This window comes from Phodopus roborovskii, unplaced genomic scaffold (genome assembly GCF_943737965.1).
Source record: "Phodopus roborovskii unplaced genomic scaffold, PHOROB, whole genome shotgun sequence".
Taxonomy (NCBI): domain Eukaryota; kingdom Metazoa; phylum Chordata; class Mammalia; order Rodentia; family Cricetidae; genus Phodopus; species Phodopus roborovskii.
In genome coordinates this window covers 46,765,876-46,786,081 of record NW_026126517.1, presented here as the reverse complement: position 1 = coordinate 46,786,081, position 20,206 = coordinate 46,765,876, and the positions used below count along the sequence as shown (strand labels likewise).

Here is a 20,206-nt window from a genome sequence, read left to right as displayed (position 1 = left end):
ACAGAATTACATGTATATAGGTTTTTTGATAAGGTACACAGTTAATAGTATGATTGTTTATGGCAATTTCAGAAATCCTTATTGTTATTTTACCTTTCTTCCTCCTGTATTTTCCTTCCTCCCCACTTTCTAAAGAGCCCACCTTTTCACGTTTCTCCTATCAGATCTTTTGTATCCTGCCCTTCCCTTTACCCTTTTCCTACCTTCTAAGGAACTCCCCCTTTCCCATTTTCCTGATCAGATCACTGCACCCAACTATCTCGCTCACCCCACCCCAATCTTGGCGAACTGGAACTGACCTGGGCTTTGAGGTTTCAAAAGCCCATGCCATCCCCATTAGCTCTCTCTGCCTTATGGTTGTTTTGTCAACATGTAAACAGTCAACTATTGTTCCAGACATGCCTGCCTGTCTGCTGACATGTTCCCTACCACCACAGTCATGGACTCACCCTCAAATTCTAAGCCCCCAATAACCTCTTTCTTCCATAAGTTGTCTTGGTAATGGTATCTTCACAGCAACAGGAAAGTAACTATGATAGTCAATAAACAAAGAAGCAATTGAAAAAACGAAAGCTCTGGGAGTACTGACATACAAATGGCTTACAGCATAAACTGTGGTATTTAAAGTTTTACATTCCTGTTCCATTATGATGGACAATTATTACTCAATTAGTATGTCATGTTCTTATTTTTCCTTTGTGAAACGGTTCATGGGTGTTTCTATATAAATTTCTAAGACTACTGTCAATACTTAGTAAGATTTCATTTCAACATTTATCTTAGACTAATGCAAGTTTAATGAAGAAAAAATTCAACATTTGATGCCATTCTTACTAAATTAGACACTGTTCTCCAAAGAGCTATGCTTACAATTTTCATTTATTATGAAATTTCTAAAACTGTTACATTCCCACCCCCCACCCTCAGCCACATTCAAAACTTTTTTTCTCTCACACTCAAGACAGACAAGAGGACAGATACAAGAGCACATAGATAGCATTATTTCCAAATAAGTGACTACTGAAATTAAGAGTTTCAAAAGACAACTTTCCCTGTGATTAAATCTCTTATAGCAAGCTTCACAATATTCCCTAAATGTCTCCCATACCTATTCCCTTCCTTTATACCTCAACAGTACCTACCACTAAAAAAGTATATATCAGAGTTAGGGAAGAATGATCTGTTCAACAAAATATATACTTCTCAAAGACCTTTTTATATTATCAATCACTTAGTCATACTTTTAAAGCTATAGTTAAAATTAAATGTTATTTTTTAAAAGCAATTATAATTGCTTTATAAAATACTAAAATTAATAAATTATTAAAATATTATTTTTTGAAAAGCAATTTGAAAGTCATTGGCCAAACTATTCCTCAATATCCTGAGCTAATGTCTCCAGACTGAACTTTGTAGCTTCCCTTCAAGTAAAATATCACACACAGTCAAGTTCTAGTTGAAGTTACTAGTCATGACCTTCCCCAGTCTTTTTTCCTGAATGACCAATAGACTCCAACCTGGTAACAACAGAATGATGTGAATGATGCTATGGTCTGAATAAGAAAAGTTCTCTACATGCTAGCCACCCACTCCTCTTCCCTCCCTCCCTCCGCTTTGTCATCTCTTTCCCTCTCTCTCCCTCCTTCTTCTTTCTATGTGCATGGATGTTTTGCCTACTGCCTGCTGAAGCCAACTCTCCTGATGCTGGTGTTACAGGCAATTGTGAGCTGTCAAGTAGGTACTGGAATTGAGCCTGGATCCTCTGGAAAAGCAGCCAGGGTTCTTAATCACTGAGCCATCTCTCTTGACCTCCCCCACACACACTACACACACCTTGCTTTTTGTTTTTATTTTTGGGTGTTTTGTTTTGTTTTGAGAGAGGGTCTCTTTATGAACCTGGAACTCACTGATTCAGTTAGACTACTTAATCAGCAAACTCCAGAGATCCTTGTGTTTCACCTCCCAAGTGCTGGGATTACAGATGTAAGTTGTCTATTCTAGTTTATTAGGTGTTAAGGTTTCTATTGCTGAGAAGAGATACCATGACCACAGCAACTCTTATAAAGGAAAACATGTAACTGGGGTGTCTCGCTTGCAGTTTCAGAGTTTAGTCCATTATCATCACAGTGGGAAGCAAGGCAGCATACAAGCAGACATGGTGCTTGAGAAGGAGCTGAGAGTTCTTATATCTTGACCCACAAGCAAAGTGGTCTGAACTAGGCATAGCTTGAGCATAGAAAACCTCAAAGCCTGCTCCCACAGTGACACACTTCCTCAAACAAGGTCACACCTACTTTAAAATGGCCACGCCTCCTAATAGTGCCACTTCCTATGAGCTTATGGAGACCAAATACATACAAACTACCACAACATGCACGCTGGGATCCACTCAAATGTCATCATGCTTGTACAGCAAGTACTTTACTGGCTGAGTCATTTCTCCAGCATTCTTTTTTTTTTTGGTACCAAGAAATCCATTCTTCTCACGCTCACATAGAGATCACAAAACTGGCACATGATTTACTGGTGATTCAAAATGCAACACTGTAGAACAAATGTCTTCTTATCCTACACTGCACATAATTATTTTCAACCAGTCCAGAAACAACACTGACATTAATTCATTTAAAACTTTAGTGATTTCATCAGCTAAAAGGAATACAAATACAGATTTAAAAAAAAAAAAAAAAAACTTGTTTTGTTTTAAGCAGGGCCTCCCTATGTAGTTAAGGCTGATTTTAAAACTCACTACGTAGTCTAAGCTAGTCTCAAATTCATGATCCTCCACTTCTTGTCTCACCCTGTTCAGTGCCAGAATTATAAGCATGAACCATCACACCTGGGAGACAATTTTAAAATGAAACCTTTGGGGCTGCCATGTGGCAAGATATCACTTCCCTAAAACTTGCCTTTCTACTCCTCACACATAGCTCCCTGTACCACACACACACACACACACACACACACACACACACACACACACACACACACACACGTATATATCCATTAGATTATTCCATGGACTACTCCATCTACCACAGGAATCTGCAGCCCCTCAAAGTCACTTCCCTTTACTTCTTATCTTCACCTCTTGAATCACTCTCACATCACCCATCATAATTCTTTGAAACTACAACATTCATGTTGATGATCTCTCCTATAATATTTAGAACTTTTCTCTAGATCACTTTTGAACTTCTTATTACTAATAACCTCTTTATAACCTCAACTTTCAGCGTCCTATCTTCTGTCCACCATTACCTGTCTAGACAATCCCTCTAGACCCAACAGCCATTCAAAAACAATAAAATCTTTTAACTTACCAATGTCTACCATCATCCTATGTACTCTCATAGGATATTTTCCTCCTGCTTATTCATTTTATAGGCCAGCAAGGATCATAATTACTCATTGCATTCACCTTTGATTCCTTTGTCCCCTATCCTATCCCCTTGACTCCCAACCAAATCCCTTTTAAATTTAACTCTTTACTATACCCCTGGTCAGCAGGACTGTTCTCATTCAAAAGTCATGATCTGTAGCCATAGTTTTAACTTCCCAACACAGCCTGGAACCCCAATCCTATTATAAAGTCCATTTTCAGATTCACTTGCAAATAGTTAGCAATAGGCAGACCTCATTATCTACAGGCCATAAAACTGATCCTGCAAACTTCTCAAACTCTGCAAACTGACTTCAATCATCAATTGTAACTGTTCCAATATTTAAAGACTTTTGTCAAAAGACAAAAACTTTGTCATCAATACATATAAAAATGAAAAATAAAGGTATATTTAATAAACTATAATTTTATTGCTTAAACATTGTGTTTTACCTCTTTGTAAATTATATTTTATATAAGATAAAGACAAATTATTCTAAAATCTTTTTAGGATAAAAGTAAAATTCCAAAGCAACAAAACACTATTATATGTTTCAGTTCTGTCAGCATAAAATTCTCATGACAGAAAAAGGACAGAGGCCAAGTACAAAAATTTTTCTGTATACTTCTAAAATTTCTAAGAGACTATTCTCCCTGGCCACCACATTAACTACAAGACCGGACAATGACATTTTCTCTCTAAAATTACTGACAATATAATCCTCATTTCTAGAAAAAGCCTTTGTTCAACTTATGAATAAGCCCTCATTGAGATGCAAAATCATAGGATGCACTGCGGTTCCCTGAAAAGGCCAAACAGTGATTCTTTCAAAAGAATGAGCAGAGTGGCAAACATTAGCCAGTTTAAAACAAAGATGGGCTTTAGAGCTCCTGCCTTTCCTCCAGTTCCTCTGCATACAAACCTCTTGCTTTTATTTTTGCTGAAAGAAACAAATATAAATAACACATACACCACAGCATCACCTCTGGCAGGGTGTAAGTAGTTGATTCTCAATTATCCACTCTAGTAAAACAGAATATTTATAGTTTGAGTTATCTGCACGGCACCAACAGCCATAAAACACTCACTTCTGGAAGCTTCACCACCATCAAGGCAGCAACTCTAGGCAGTTAAGGTCTAGGGTCTTCACCATGGCTCTCTAGTAGACAAAAGCAGTTCTAAAATCTATGAATGAGCAATTGATCAACAAATCCAATCAAATAATGCAACCCTTAAGATGAACTAAATTTAAAATACAATAATTCCACAGACAGATAATTATATGAAACTGTTGTCATATCATGGGACATGTTCTTTAACTAAGAAAATTTCCATTTATTCCTAAGTTGTCCCAAATATAAGGATCAAGAGAAGAAAGGATGAAGAAAGCGAAGGTAGGGAAGGACTTAAATGCTTCTCATCTTCAATTACAATGGACAGGGCCTCTTTTTCCCTATGACCTTTCTCCAAACCCAGACCCAGTTCAGGAGGTATGGGGAGGGTAGAAACAGCAGCACACATATCACATTCATCTTCCAGGAAAGAGGTGAGAGAGCTGACTCAAGCATGTTCCTTACCCTGACTTTTGGAACAAAGAGTGCTGGCAGGCAGGGGCTCATGGGAGCAAGAGCAACAGGGGAAATGTTGCTGTATTGTGACCAATTATAAATAGAATCACTAGATTCTGAAATTCAAGAAGATGGAACTTTGTAGTATTCACCACTGTATACCAGGACCGAAAGAGATTCAAATAATGTCAAGTAAGAAAGAAAGTTAATCATTAAATCTATAAATGGAATATTTACTGAAGGCCTGGCCACTTGCTGTTCTCAAAGGTAGTGAAACAAACCTAAAAGGAATTAGGTCACTAGAAGCAAACACTGAAGAAGATGACCAGGACCTACACACTTTCCTGTCACTTTCTCTGTATTCCCAGAGGATATTAGGTAAATTCACCAGACTCCCCACCATGATACGTTCAGTGTTGCCACCAGAGTCCCAATGCAATAGGGCAACCAAACCATTGACTGAAACCCCAGAATATAAGGCAAACTAAACCCCCTTCCTCTAAAAGTTTGGTAAAAAACACAAAAACAAAAACAAAAAAACAAGACTGAAGTAGCAGCACAAAACTAACACAAAAACCTGTGAATTGTAAAACTTACAACTGAAATGCATGAGGAATCAACACATTGGTTATGTCCATCTATATACTACTTGGGATAACACACCGGTAAGTGGATGCCTCCAAGTCAAAGCCAATGTTTGGTTCAGTCCTTTTTTGTTTTGTTTTGCTTTGTTTTGGTTTTCTTTTCTTTTCTCAAGTTCCCAAGCTATAACAAGTAAAATAAATATTGTTGCAACTAGGCAACAGTTTCTGCAATCACAAACTCTTTCTCTGACAGTCTAGGGATCTCTTCTTAAGGTTCGAGTCCAATATCAAAATACTCAGGAAGCCTTCCTATATTCAACTAAGAATTTCTGGATTTGTTCTACTCTCATTGTTTAAGTTATAGCATTTAAGATTATTGTTTTGGGTTGTTTTGTTTTGTTTTTGTTATTTGTTATTTTGTGGGTTTTTTGAGAGTGTGGCTGAGACAGCCTTGGCTGTCCTGGAACTCACTTTGCAGACCAGGCTAACCTTGAACTCACAGAGATAGCCTACTTCTGTCTCTCAAATGATGGGATTAAAGGTTTTGTGCCACCACACCTGGTGTACATTCTTTTCTGTGAGAATTCCCCTTCAAGGTGCATTTTTAAAAACTTAATATTTCCTGTACATTCATAAACCAATACAGTTGAATTTAATTTTCCAGCCAGCAGCTGGTTTCTATGGCTCTTTCTCAAAGGCATCTATCATAAGACATATATTGAAAACAACAAGAAAAACACTGCTTTAGTAGCTTCCTGCTGGCCTTCATTCTACCAACAATGGCTAAGAATTATCTACCATTTCTAAATTGCTTCTCCAAGAACTGTTTTTAAAATTTCTAACTATTTTACAGACTACTGCAAAAGGCACATTCAAAGTTAAGGATGGGCTGGAAATTTCCTCTAGCAGAACTTGTCTAGAACACATAAGACACCTGCTCCTTAAGAAAGGAAGGAAGAAAAAAAGAAAAAGCCAGAATGCTTTAACCAATGTGTGTCAATATTTTCCAGAGTTGTATTACCTTACTTGCCAATATTCCAAAAGAAAATATTGATTTTTAAATGAACACTGTTATAAAATTCTAAGATCTTTTGAATTCAGTCTTCTAACAAATCAAATGTTCCCAAACATTTCACCACATTGTACTTAAAACTACATACACCCAACTATAATATCTAGATTGTACAATAAATTAATTCCTACTCTTTTTGTTCATGTGTTTATTTATTCAAGACAGGGTCTCATCATATAGTCTGAGCTGTCCTGGAACTCACTATGAAATCCAGTCTGGCCTTAAAGTCACAATTATCCTGCCTCAGCCTCCTGAATGGTAGACTACAGAAATGAGTCACTATGCCCACTAATTTAATACTGCAAAAGTAATAGTGAGACAGCTTTCAGAAGAAAAAATTTTCAATGTCACTTCCTAGAGTTGTTTTATGACAGATCTTTGATGTTTTTAAAATCATCTTATGCTTCTGAAATGATGCATTACAGTTAATTTATTTTATAAGTAAAAATAAAAATATATGCAGACACAGATATATATGGTAATAAATCAGAAACGGTCTTGGTCTAAATTTTTCTCAAGTCCTACTTTTATAGTTTCTGACTGAGTAAGTTTTTTCATCTAATATTTGTTTTGTGTTATAATTTGTTTGTTGTTTTTATTGTTTATCGATTTTTGAGACAGGGTGTAGTTCTGTTGCTCAGGCTGGCCAGAACTCGCTATGAAACATAGGCTGGATTTCAGACTTGTAATCTTTATAATGCAGATCACCCATGTATTGGTATTACAGATGTTCCTTATACACCTGGCTTCTTTTGATCTAATTTTTAAGTAAATTAGACTTCTAATTAACTATTATTTTTAAAATAACTGCCATTTTTCCCCACCTGTAAAACGGTTGGAGAAATTTCTACTTCCCAGAGGTGAACCGGGGAGGGACACACACACAACAAAATAGCACCTCTATCTTTTTTTTAACTTGACAATTAACACTAAGCATCACACCTGCCTAGGATTACATTTATTGCAAAGTGTAAAATATTTGGAAAGTTAAAATAACTCTAAATTTTTATATTTGCTCCAAATATTTTTGTACCTGCATTCAATATTTAAAGCCAATACAAAAGATATCATGATTTCCCATCACTTGTCTATCCTAGCATGTCACAACTCAGTATGTATAAATAGATTTCCAAACTCCACACTAGCCCTACTCATGGCTAGAATTCTCTAAAGGAAATCTTCAGAAATTTGTGTCATAAAAGTTATATTATAATCTGACATCATAAAATATCAACAGTGCTAATAATCCCCAATTCAATTCTTTCTCCCATTGATACCACCATCTCATGGTGAAACAAAAGAGCTGGGAAGCTTAGTAACCAACAAAACTCAGTTATATCAACAATTTCAAAAGTATATGTGGAATTAACTAATTTTTGTTTACTTGCTTTCCAAATTGTTTGTTTGTTGTTTAAGACATATTTTCATGTAGCCTAGGCTAGTCTTGAACTTGCTACATAGCTGAAGATGACTTTGAATTCTGATTCTCCTGCCTCCATCTAGCATTTGCTGAGACAACAGATATAGTATGTCACCACATCCAGCTTCCGATATTTTAAAGGTATTAAAAGCAACATACTAAACCCTCCACAAATAGGTTTCTACATGAATGAAGTCTCCATTTTGAAATGGCAAAACAAAATTTTAAGTATCTTAATTTTTTTTTTGTTTTGTTTTGTTTATATTTATTTATTTATTTATTTTTTCGAGACAGGGTTTCTCTGTGTAGCTTTGGAGGTTGTCCTGGGACTCACTCTGTAGACCAGGCTGTCCTTGAACTCACAAAGATCAGCCTGCCTCTGCCTCCCAAGTGCTGGGATTAAAGGCGTGCACCACGAACGCCAGGCAAGTATCTTAATTTTTAAGAACATGAAATTATGTGCCTTTTCACTGAAACACAAGAAGGTGGAGAGACACACAGAGCTATAGCTAATACATGCTAAGAGCAGGGGCAACTAAATTCCTAGGAGACACAGGCAAATTTTCATTCACCAGTAAATAAATAATAAACAATAAGTCTAAATGAAAATAATAAACTAAACACAATCTACATAACTTTATATGTTTAATTAAAAGGGTTTTTAACTATTTTTATGAAAGTATAGCAGGAAAAAGTGACTTTGACCTTAGCCTCAGAATACATGGTAGGCTCCAACAGGAAACAGTCAGGCATTCCTATGATCTACACATAACAAAGTTAATATTAGTGTTTACCACACAGTGGTTTTGCCATTTCTTCAAAATAAACTGTGCTAGCAGGCAAAGAACTAAGTGACATTTGAACCTTGTCATAACTGTAATACTAGGAGAGAGTGCTTTTTACTGCTGCAATAAAGAATTAGGCTTCTATGGTTTCTAAGCTGGTACCTGTATGTAGTGAGCAACATGATACCTAGGTGTGTATCAAAGCACCTAGGGAGGCTGCTCAGTGTTTCTGCTGAAAAAGCATCATCTAATGTTCTCCAAAACAACAACATCATTTTCCACATGTATTTACACATTTATGCCAAGAGGTCCTAAAACAGTATTCAGAAAGCATAGCTAAACTCTGATCAGAACATTTATATAAGTTCACTTATACATAGTATATAAACAATCATATAACATTCTAGTTCTGAAAACAAATTATTGGCACTAAGTTAATTATGTGAAATATTTTTTTTAAAAAAATTAGTTAAAAAGAAAAGGAAAAGCCAAGGATTGAAGTTGGTCTAACACAGCAATACATGCAAATGTGTAATTTTGGGAAGTATGCAGATTTCAGAAAAGCCCCAGAAATCCTAGAATTAAAAGGTAACGAGGTGGATTTCTTTGAATTTGAGGCCAGCCTGGTCTACAGGGAGAGTTCCAGGACAGGCTCCAAAGCAATAAGGAAAAACACTGTCTCAGAAAATATAAACAAACAAACAAACAAAACAAAAAGGTAATGAGGATTTACAGTTTCTTCCCATGGCCATACGGCACAGAAGTGATGTCCACAAGCCATGTAAGATTGATTCCAAGTCTTCCTTTCCAAGTCACATAAGATTCCAAGTCTTCCTTTCCCTACTATAAGGACTAATACTTTTGTCTATACCTCACCAAGCTACTTAGGATGAAATATTTAACACACATAAAGAATTTTATTCAGTGCCAAGAAACACTAAACAACAACTACCCTTCTTATAATACTGGTTCTTTTAGAATCACCAATACCCAGAGTTTAAACATTCAATTAAAATTTAAGTTTACAGTTTGCAAGACAAGTAAGTCCAACTCCCTATTTTTGTTTGGTATGCTTGCTAGATGTGGTTTTTATAATGTGTGTGATACATATGGAGTGGGGCCTGCACGTGTGTGCAGGCGCTATACCATACCCAAAACTGGATACTGTCTTCCTGATTGCTCTCCACTTTATTTATGAGTCAAAGCCTCTTGGTGAACCTGGGGCTCACCAATTCTGGACAATCTAGCTAGTCAGCTTATTCTAGGGATCCCATCTCTACCTCCCAAATGCTGCACCTGCCTGACTTTTATGTGGGCAATGGGATAGCCTTCACGCTTGTGCTGCAATCACTTTTATCCACTAAACCATCTCTCCTGCCACAACAGCTCTGTTTTTACTATGAAATACATTGTATAAGAATATTATAATAAAACCTATCCATTTTATTCTAACAAAGGGATAACATTTTCATAAACTTTTGCTTCCTAATATGTTCATCTTGACATCAGTACATTTCCACTTAACAGAGAAGTTACAAGCAAAATCATCTTAAACATAACTACCTTTGCATCTAATATCATTACTGATGTCTAATAAGTAATGTTTATATAAATCTGGAAGTTATGACGAAACATAATAGAGTAAATGTAAATAAAAGCACAGAACATATGTACACCACAAAGATCCACAGGAGGAAGAAAACAGGAAGGAGAAGACATCTCAGAGTCATAAGCAGCACAAAAGCATAACAAAGACACTGATGGCAAGAAGGAAGCTCATGCAGCAGGACAGTCACAGTAACCCAGGGAGGAGCAACGCCCTGTCCAATCACTCTTCTCAACTCCCTTATCGAGAAAGGCCCAGTTTGAGTCTGAAAACACTTGCTAGGGAAAAGATTTCAACATTTTATTAGAAATTTATCAACATTTGCCTCACGGATAAGTGTTACTTGAATGTTAAAGAAGCAAAAACCACGGACCTGTACTTGTACAACTGTACATTGTGATAGTGGAGATAAAACTGCAAAAACACTAAACTAATACAAAAAATTACAAGGAAAAATACAAGGTCAGTGAAGGAAAACTCTATCAGCAGAAAGGAAAGCAAAGGAATCCACATTCCTACTTATGGAGGACTGTAGCTTGATGGCCAAAAGAAAAATAATGAGGGCTTAAAATGTCAGGAGGTGAAATGGGAAAGGTATCAAATAAGAATGACTAAAAACACAAACAAGCAGCATTAATAAATCCAAGAGACAGCAAGCAACAACAGTTATAAACACATCCCTAAGTAAACTTGAACTGTTCTCCCACAGCAGTTCAACAAGCATTGGGTTGATGGAAATACAGAAACTGTCAGAGCTAATGGAGCAAAAAAAAGCAACATAGTTTACATCTGCCAGTACATTACTAAGCATAAGAATAAAATACAGATAATAAATCCTTATCTGTAGAAAAGAAAATGAAACTAGGAGAAAGCTGCCAAATCAGAGAAACAGGCAAAACTCTAGAAACTAGCCTAGCCGCATTAAAGAGAAAGAAAAGTATTCAAGATGCATAAAAATTACAATAATCTGTTTTGTGTTATTTTAATGGCACATTCTCATGATTAGATAACCATGGAAACACAGACAATGACAGAATTAAAACAAAGTCTATCTGAATTTTCTATCCTTAAACACAGAAAAAAAATTATCCCAACAAATCCATGGTAAGCCTGGAGTCTTTTACAAAGCTGTGGTCAAGTCACTGTTTCAAGATTCTAAAAAGTAGTACTCAGTGGATTTAAAAATTAGAAAAATCCTATATTACACATATATTCATACAGAAATTCACATAAAAAGATATGGCATTGCTGTTCCTTCAGCAAGTCACAGGCATAAGACATTGTAATTAAGCAGACTGGCTGATAACCAGAACTTAGATTTCTAGTTCAAGTGGATTTGGTTGACTCACAGTTAAAACAGAATTGGTTGTTTTACAACAGAGTATGATTGGCATGTGTTGACAACTGCTGTTATCATATAGACCCATTTTTTTACTAAATGGAGACTTTGCTTATTAAACTCTGTTTAACCTGAATAAGCTTAGGAAAGAAAACAGCCCCGGCTACACCTGTTGGATTCCCATGCCTTCACAAAGACCACCTGATATAAAACTTGAGTACTTACTAATATCATCTTCATGATAAATGACAGAGTGAAACGGCAGGATTCGGTCTTTAATATATCTCTCTGCTGGCTCAATATAAAATGTGCCTCCACGAGTCTGAATAAAACCTTCAAATCTTCCATCAATGACAGACCCATGACTAAAGCTTCCTTCTTCACCTATTAATGAAAGCAACAAATTCTTGAAATTTTAACTTGCACATTCTCCTTTAAAAAAAAAAAAAAGCAACTCTTACATTTTTTTTTTTTTTTTTTTTTTAACAAATATCCTAAGTACAAATGTACTGGGAAATTACTTTTCACAAAAAAAAAAAAAACATCAGGTTAATTTGAGATATGGGTAGCAACCAGTATTTAGTTAAAACAGATAGACAATTACTTACATAACAATGAAAATGGAACATAAGTCATACTGACAGTCTTATGCCTAGAACATACCAGTAATTCAATAATCATTACATTAACTTAAACTTTCTTTTTTTTTTTTTTTTTTTTTGTTTGTTTTTTGGTTGTTGTTTGTTTTGGTTTGGTTTTTTTGTTTTTTTTTTTTTTTTTGTTTTTTTTTTTTTTTTTTTTTTTTTTTTTTTTTTTTTTTTTTTTTTTTTTTTGAGACAGGGTTTCTCTGTGTAGCTTTGTAAACCAGGATGGCCTTGAACTCACAGAGATCTGCCTCCCACTGCCTACCAAGTGCTAGGATTAAAGGCATGTGCCACCACCCCTGGCCTAACTTAAACTTTTAAAAAGCAAACAGATCCTCTAGTAAACTATTTCCAGAAAAAGACAGTCAAAGTACATTTTGAAGCTGTTCATAATTTACCACAAGTGAAAGAGTCCTTTCTAACTTAACACTAAAGTTTTTTGGCCTCGTTGTCACCTATAGATCTTACAAATGTATTTCTAAATAGAAAAGGACCAAGTAGTTCAGAAGTCATTTAAACAAAAGCATTTTTACAATCTTGTTTAGAAGCCAGATGTAGTGTCTCAAGCCTATAGCTCGCTCCAGTGCTCAGGAACTTGAGTATAACTACATACTGAGAACTAAGCCAGCCTGGGAGATGAGTGACATTTTGTGTTTAAAAAGAGTACTGGACAGATAATGTAATACTATCTCACTATTCTCTAATGAGAAATATAGCAGCAAAAACTGGGGTAGTTTTAGTTCTATTTAAATATAGTCACAGAATTTAAGCACCAAAATTAAAAGACGTAGCGGCATAGAGTTTTGGCTTGCTCTGAAGGTTCTGAATCCATCATCTCCCACATGCTAGGCAAGCATTCTACCTCTGAGCCATGTCTATAGCACCACCAGCCATTCTGGTTTTATTTAGAGATAGCATGTTGGCTATGTTGCTCACCTTGGCCTCAAACTCCCCCTACCTCAACTTCCCAAGTACCTGAGACAAAGGCATGTGCCCTTAAGGAGGGGATTTAAAGTTAGTTAAAGCTGAGACTGGGACAGGACTTGAAATCAGCCTGAACACTATTGTTATCTTCAACAACAATAAACCCAAAATTTTACCTTTTCAAATTTTCCCAGGCTCAATTCCAAGCATTACAAGGAGGAAAGGGAGGCAAGATGAAAGGAAAGAGAGAGAAGAGAAAAGTATAGGGAAGGGAAGGGAAGGAAAAGGAACGGGAGGGGGAGGGGAGGAGAGGACAGGAGTGGTAGGATATGGTAGGAAAGTAAGGGAATGAAGGAAAGGAGAGGGAAGGAAGAGAAAGGAAGGGAAGGCCAGAGGAGAATGTAAAGAGAAATGAAAAAAGAAACAAAAAAAAAAGGAAAGGGAAAGACAAAATTGGGCTCGACTCAGTTTTTTCTGTAATTTTGAGGATATCTGGCTCTGGTGCGTGCTAAGTACACACTCCACCCACATGAAATAACCCCAAGACCCAGTCTCTCACAATTTCCAAGTTACAGATTAACATTAGTTGATTTTCAATTAATCACAAACTGAAAATAAGATTTTTATTTTTCCTGTTTTTCTTTTGTTTTGTTGCTTTTTGTTTGAGACTGTCTTGCTATGTAGACCTGGATAGTTCTGAACTCATGATCCTCCTGCTTATGCCTCCAAAGTACCAGAATCACAGGTGTGTGCCATCAAATATAATCCCCAAGAATTTTAAATGACATCATCTTTCTATACAAACCCACTTATATTTTTACTTTTTAATAACCATTACCTACCAAAAGAGGAAGAGTTTGCCCAACAAGACAAGTGATAAAGTAACAGAACACTAAAAACAGCCAGAAAAATACTCTCCTTTGGGAACAAAAAAAACCCTAAAATTTAGTAATTTAGGTTAGTTTACAGGTAAAGTATAAAAAATGCCTCAACTAACTAGCATAACATTAAAAAGCATTTAATTTTTCAAAATGCTGACTTTGAACAAACAAACAAACAAACAAAAACCTCACTAAAGGAAATTTTTGACTGCTCTGACTTAATCACTAAGGACTGTCTTTACTAATTATTAATGTAGCATTACAAAAGACTGAACTAAGTTAGCCTCTTTCTGACTTCCCTGTCTGTCCCATTTTGATGTCAGATGAACTTCCTGTTGGGCTAAGTATGTGCCTATGCCTTCCAGCAATTTTTTAAACTGCTGAGAACTATTTGTTACAAGTGTCAAGAAAAACACATGGATTTTAGGAAGGGAGGGCCTGTGAAATTTTTCTTAGGTGACTTGGTTACATTACATTGTTTTGGACTAAAATGGTCTTTACTGTCAGTTTCCTTTCAGGTTTTTCTAATTATTTTCTTGTTCGCTCTTCCTTTCTTCCTTTCTTTTAATAAAACATGGAAATAACTGCTAATTTCTTCTAGGAAAATTAGAATGTCATACAATTCATTGAAATTTTTTTGAAAACTTTGAATGTGGGTGCATGTGCCTGCAATCTTATCCCTTAGGAAGTAAAAGTATGAAGATTGCTAGTTCCAGGCCAGCCTAGCCTACATAGCAAGATATTGTCTCAAAAACAAATAAGAGGCTAAAACAATAGGGAATTCTTAATACTTAGAAGCACCAGAAGTCACAGTGTTACAGATTTCAGAAGTGGCACACTGTGTAATTTACTATTAAACATCATGTAAAGTGGGCACATAGATGACTTCATTTTCAAAGACTATTGCCCTATATAATTTAGTCTATCTCCTCAGGTTTTGTTTGAAAACAGAAAAAAAAATAATTAACTAATTAAATAAATTTTAAAAACCCACAAAATTCCCTACATGACTTGGGAATGGGAATATCCGGTAAGACAGGTGACTCTAAGTAGAGCTCTCATCTCTTCCGGAGCTTGTGCCTCTGCTACATATGGGAGTCCAGCCTATGGAAGGCTGAACAGGAAGGATATACACCAATAGCCAAGGCCATCTTGGGTTTCTTTTGTTTTGTTTTAATAAAGTTGGAAGTCCAATAAGATAAGCTTTAACAGGATTTATCTGAATAAGGGGCATTAGGGATGAAAGTACTCAGGGAAAGGACAGTATAAAACCAAATATGGATATGGGCTTCTCAAGAGACAGAATTCTCTAGACTATCATGTGATAAGTATTATAGTGACACCCATCTGGGATCAGATGCCAGTCTCTTCCCTTTCTCAATAGGTGCATGACTCCTGGCCAGAATTCATCCCCAGGTACAATTCAAAGTTGAACAAGGGACTAGAGAATCAGTGGGTTGCTTTCTCAGTCTTTTTTGGATCTTTAGGGAAAAGGTCTCTGGCCACTTTCTTCCCTCTCCTCAGGATTTACACAGCCTTTTCTGAAATATCTGACTGTATATATAATATATACTCTCTTTTGTAGGAAGAAAAAAAATCAAAGAAAATGTCAGATAAAAGTCCAACTTACCATAAATATGTCCAGTGTAAATATGAGAGGTATCATAATCAAGTACTTTATTTGATGTTTCTACTTTAAATTCATCACTAAAAAGGGAAGTGTCCCTCTTCATTCGTAGGTTGAATTGTCTGCAAAACGGGACAGGAAAAAATATTAAAAGAATCCAAATCTTAAATAATTTATTTTACTATTAAAAAAAGTACACAAAACAAGGGACTGTGTCACACAGTTTGTTTATTTGGGAAGTGGAAAGTGTGTGTGTGTGTGTGTGTGTGTGTGTGTGTGTGTACTAATGAGACCATGTCTCAAAACAAAATTATAAATTCTGCCTATCTTATGAAATTGTTTTTTTGTATATGTGAATTTTTTTTAAAGATAAGAGCACAGCATTTGGCCTGCAGAAATTGTGGATAAATGACAACTTAACTATCATTACTAAACTTTTCCATATTTGCTACAGAAGTCTGCACACAACAAAATTTCTACTTTGTGATCTTTATGGCAAATACAAAAGTGTGCTGTTACAGCTTATCTTCTCAAGAATGTTTTGAATAGTAGAACAGGAAGGAACATTGTTGTGTAAAACACAATACAAATTTGCACTACAGTCATTATACTCATCTGTGACACAAATAAATTGGTATGATTTGTGATAGCTGTTTTGGAAAACTGATCAAAAGAAATCATTGGCAGCGGCAGTGGCTTCTAGAATAGGAATTCCTCTCTAGAATTCTTATGCATGCTTGCACATAATGAAATGAACTCCAGTACAACAGGCTGCAACAAACTGGCCTTTGTCTCCATTTCCTGTGACAAAGCCCTTAAAACTCCGGGATCTCCTGAATGATAGGAGTGTCTTCATCCCTATTAAAGAGTCCATTTCCAATCATACCAAAGTCTATAAAGAGGTGACTGAACATGAGACCCACCCCACCCCAGCCTCGGGATGGGTTGATCAGGGACTGTTTAACTTATTTTATATTTCAGTGTCCATTCTGCAAAACCTGACCTCTGGGGCTGTTTTGATCAACCCAACTTGAGGCTGTCTTAGGGGTCCCATGTTCAGTCATTTCATTATCATAGACAGTGAAATTTGGTGAGCATCCATCCACAGGTGGTTAGCACGTGGAAGTGGTACAAAGGTGACACATAAAGGCCATGGAAACTAGGTGTGCCTATCTGTCCTTAGCAGCTCTTCCATTTTGCTTTTCCTAAGTTGTATCCTTTAAAATAAACCAGTATTAGTAAGTAAACTGTAGGGCTCAGGGTGTGGCTAAAAGGTAAAGTGCTTGCTTATCATTCTTAAGGGCTATATGGGTTTGTTCCCTGCACCAATGCAAATAAGTAAGAATTTGTATGGATGTGAGGAGAAGAAACACTTATTCACTGCTGGTACAAGTACAAACTGGTATAGCCACTATGGAAATCTGTGTGGTGGTTATGGAAATCAGTGTGGCAGTTCCTCAGGAAGCTGGGAATCAATCTGACTCAAAATCTAGCTATACCACTCTTGAGCATATATTCAAAGGACTCTACATCCCAGTACAAAGATTCTTGATCACCCATGTGCATTACTGCTCTATTCATAACAGCCAGAAAGCGGAAACAGTTTAGATGCCCATCAACTGATGGATGAATAAGAAAACGTAGTACATTTATACAATGGAATATTATTCAGTAATTAAGGAAATTTTAATTGTGAAATCTGCAGGTAAATGGATAGAGCTAGAAAAAAAATCATCCCAAGCAAGATAACCCAGATCCCAAAAGACAAATATTATATATTTTCTCTTATATGTATTATTAACTTTTAAAATTTCAATATGTGTGATACAATCCAAAAACCACAGAGCTTAAGTACCTAGTAAGGGACTAACAGGGAGGAGATGATCTCAAAGAAAAGGACATAGAATATAGTGTTATGGAGAGACAAGGGGGAAAGTAGGCAGGAAGATTAAATAGGGAAGGGGATGGGAGAGAAAAGAAGGGAAATTGGTAAGGATGACTAACACTAAAGGCCACTGAAAAACCATATGGAATCTTATTACTATAAAAGCTTCTTAAAATAGATGCATATATGAGTCACCAAATAAGGGAGACAATGCCCCAACTAGACATCTTATGCCATCAGTAAAACCTCCAGTGCCAGGAATGGGTTGCCTCTTGTTAAGTCATTGGCCATAGGGACTCCATAGGAACCCCCAAACCTCATAGACTATTGCCAAAGCTACTGGCAACCTGGTGATAAGGCCTTATTGCTAAAGACAACACTTACTTATATTAATGAACAAAGAGATGAGAAACTGGTGCCTAACTAGAAGTTTCACCTCTAGTGTCTAGCATTCATGGTATTGAAATGAATTCTGCAGGTTATCAAATGAGAAATGTAATCACTGATATCACCCACCTACAAACCCTGTGACCTACAATAGTGACTTGCCTGCAAGATAGAGTGGTGCAATATTGGCACATATATCATTGGAGTAACCAACCACTTTCTGATTGGATTTAAAACCCAGTCCATGAGATGTAACCCATACATAGCACTGCTAAAATGGCCAAAAATCTGAGACTAGATAGTCACAGGCCTAGGAGAAGACCTACCAGTATCATTTTGATAAAGAAACATAGCAATAAAATGACTCCTGATGACCTACTGCTATACCCATAGATCAGAGCCTTGCTTAATCATCAGAGAAACATCTTATTTCAGTAGATGAGAGTTAACAGAGACCCAAAACTAGATAATGTGCAGAGAGACTCTAGAGCACTCAGTCCTAAATGGGATGTTTTTATCAACCCATTCCCCCAGGACTTAGAGATCTATGCAGAAGAGGATAATGAAAAGATTTTAAGAACCAAAAGTAATGGAAGAGTCCGATGAAATCACATCCTTAAGACACAACAGGTTTGATATACATATGAACTCACAGCAACTGTGGTAGCATGCACAAGTTCACCAAACAGGGTCCCAGGACTGAGAGGGAAAAGTGGACACAGGGTCCTACCCCTAGTCAAGAAGCTATCTATAATTGATATCCACTACCAAAGAGAAAAATCTGTCTCACTGAATATATATTAACCACACTTCAAGGCAGGCCCCAAACCCAGGAGCAGTTGGCTAGCACAAAATGTTTTGTTTTATTTTGCATTGTTAATGGCATTTTTGTGTCTAATTATGACTTTTGTTTGTTTGAATTTTTGTTTTTGTGGTTTTGAGTTTTTATTTCTCGTTCTTTCTTCCTTTTTTGTTTTTTGAAAGATAAAAAGGAAAAGAACATAAAGTTGGGTGGGTTAGGGAAGTGGGAAGGATATGGAAGGAATTGGGGGAAGGTAAAATATATTGTATGAAATATTTTTTCAATAAAAAAATAAGAAAACTGTTTTCCTAAATTCTGTGATCCATTCTTGAAAAAATAATTTTAGGAAGAAGTTGGAAGCACTCCTTATTTATAGCAGGTTAGTCAGATCTAAAGATTGTTCAAAATTTACCACTGTATCTGAAGGGTTAGAGGAAGGACTTTTTGTGGGTTTGAGTCCTTAAGTTATGGAGTCTACATTAACTCCACATAGTTACTATCAAACCTGAATTAACTAAATTGTTGAATATTCACGTGGTGTCTAAAGAGTAAGAAAACTGTTAAAAGAAAATACCTGAAGAAGCTAAGTGTGGTGTAGCACTAATTCTAGCACTCAGGTGGCAGAGGCAGTATCTCTGAGTTCAAAGCAAGCCTGGTCCATATAGTGAGTTCGATGACAGCCAGAGCAATGTAAAGAGACCCTGTCTTAGATGATGGATGGATGGATGGATGGATGGATGGATGGATGGATGGATGGATGGATGGATGGATTCCAAGAAGAACATTCATTCTACCAGTCTACAGTAAGAACAACTGATTAGAAACATCCAATCAAATTAAATAAACAATGGCTATCAAAAACAAAACAAAAAATCTGGAAAAAAATCAAATTCTTACATTTAAAACCAAAAATATTAAGTTTTTTTAAAGTGGAATAAAAAAAATACAAAAAAGAAATGTGGTAGCTTGAAAGAGAATAGCCCCCACAGGCTCATATATTTGAATACATGGTGCCAGTTAGAGAAACTGTGAAGGATTTGGAGGCAGGAAGTATGTTACTGGGGTGATCTTTGAGGTTTAAGAAGTGCACACCATTCCTAGTTAGCACTCTCTGCCTCCTACTTATGGAAAGATGTGAGCTCTCAGTTATTGTTCCTGCCCATGCCTGCCTGCTGTCATACTCTCTGACTCACAACAGTGAGGTTGCCTTAGTCGCAGTGTCTTACCATAGCAATATACAAGTAACTAACACAATAAGTATAATTTTTTAGATTTATATGCATACATATATGTGTATAT

The 20,206-nt window shown here is 36.2% G+C and overlaps 1 protein-coding gene across 1 annotated transcript in view; it reads right to left on the bottom strand.

Annotated features, from left to right (window-relative positions):
- Nucleotides 1-20,206, bottom strand: part of Adam10 (ADAM metallopeptidase domain 10) — a 98,867-nt gene that overhangs the window by 43,349 nt on the left and 35,312 nt on the right. The window contains exons 3-4 of the mRNA XM_051197908.1: nucleotides 15,837-15,955; nucleotides 11,983-12,141 (exon numbers count right to left, since the gene is read on the bottom strand). Of these exons, the coding sequence (XP_051053865.1) occupies nucleotides 11,983-12,141; nucleotides 15,837-15,955 (278 nt within the window). The remainder of the gene's footprint in view (nucleotides 1-11,982; nucleotides 12,142-15,836; nucleotides 15,956-20,206) is intronic.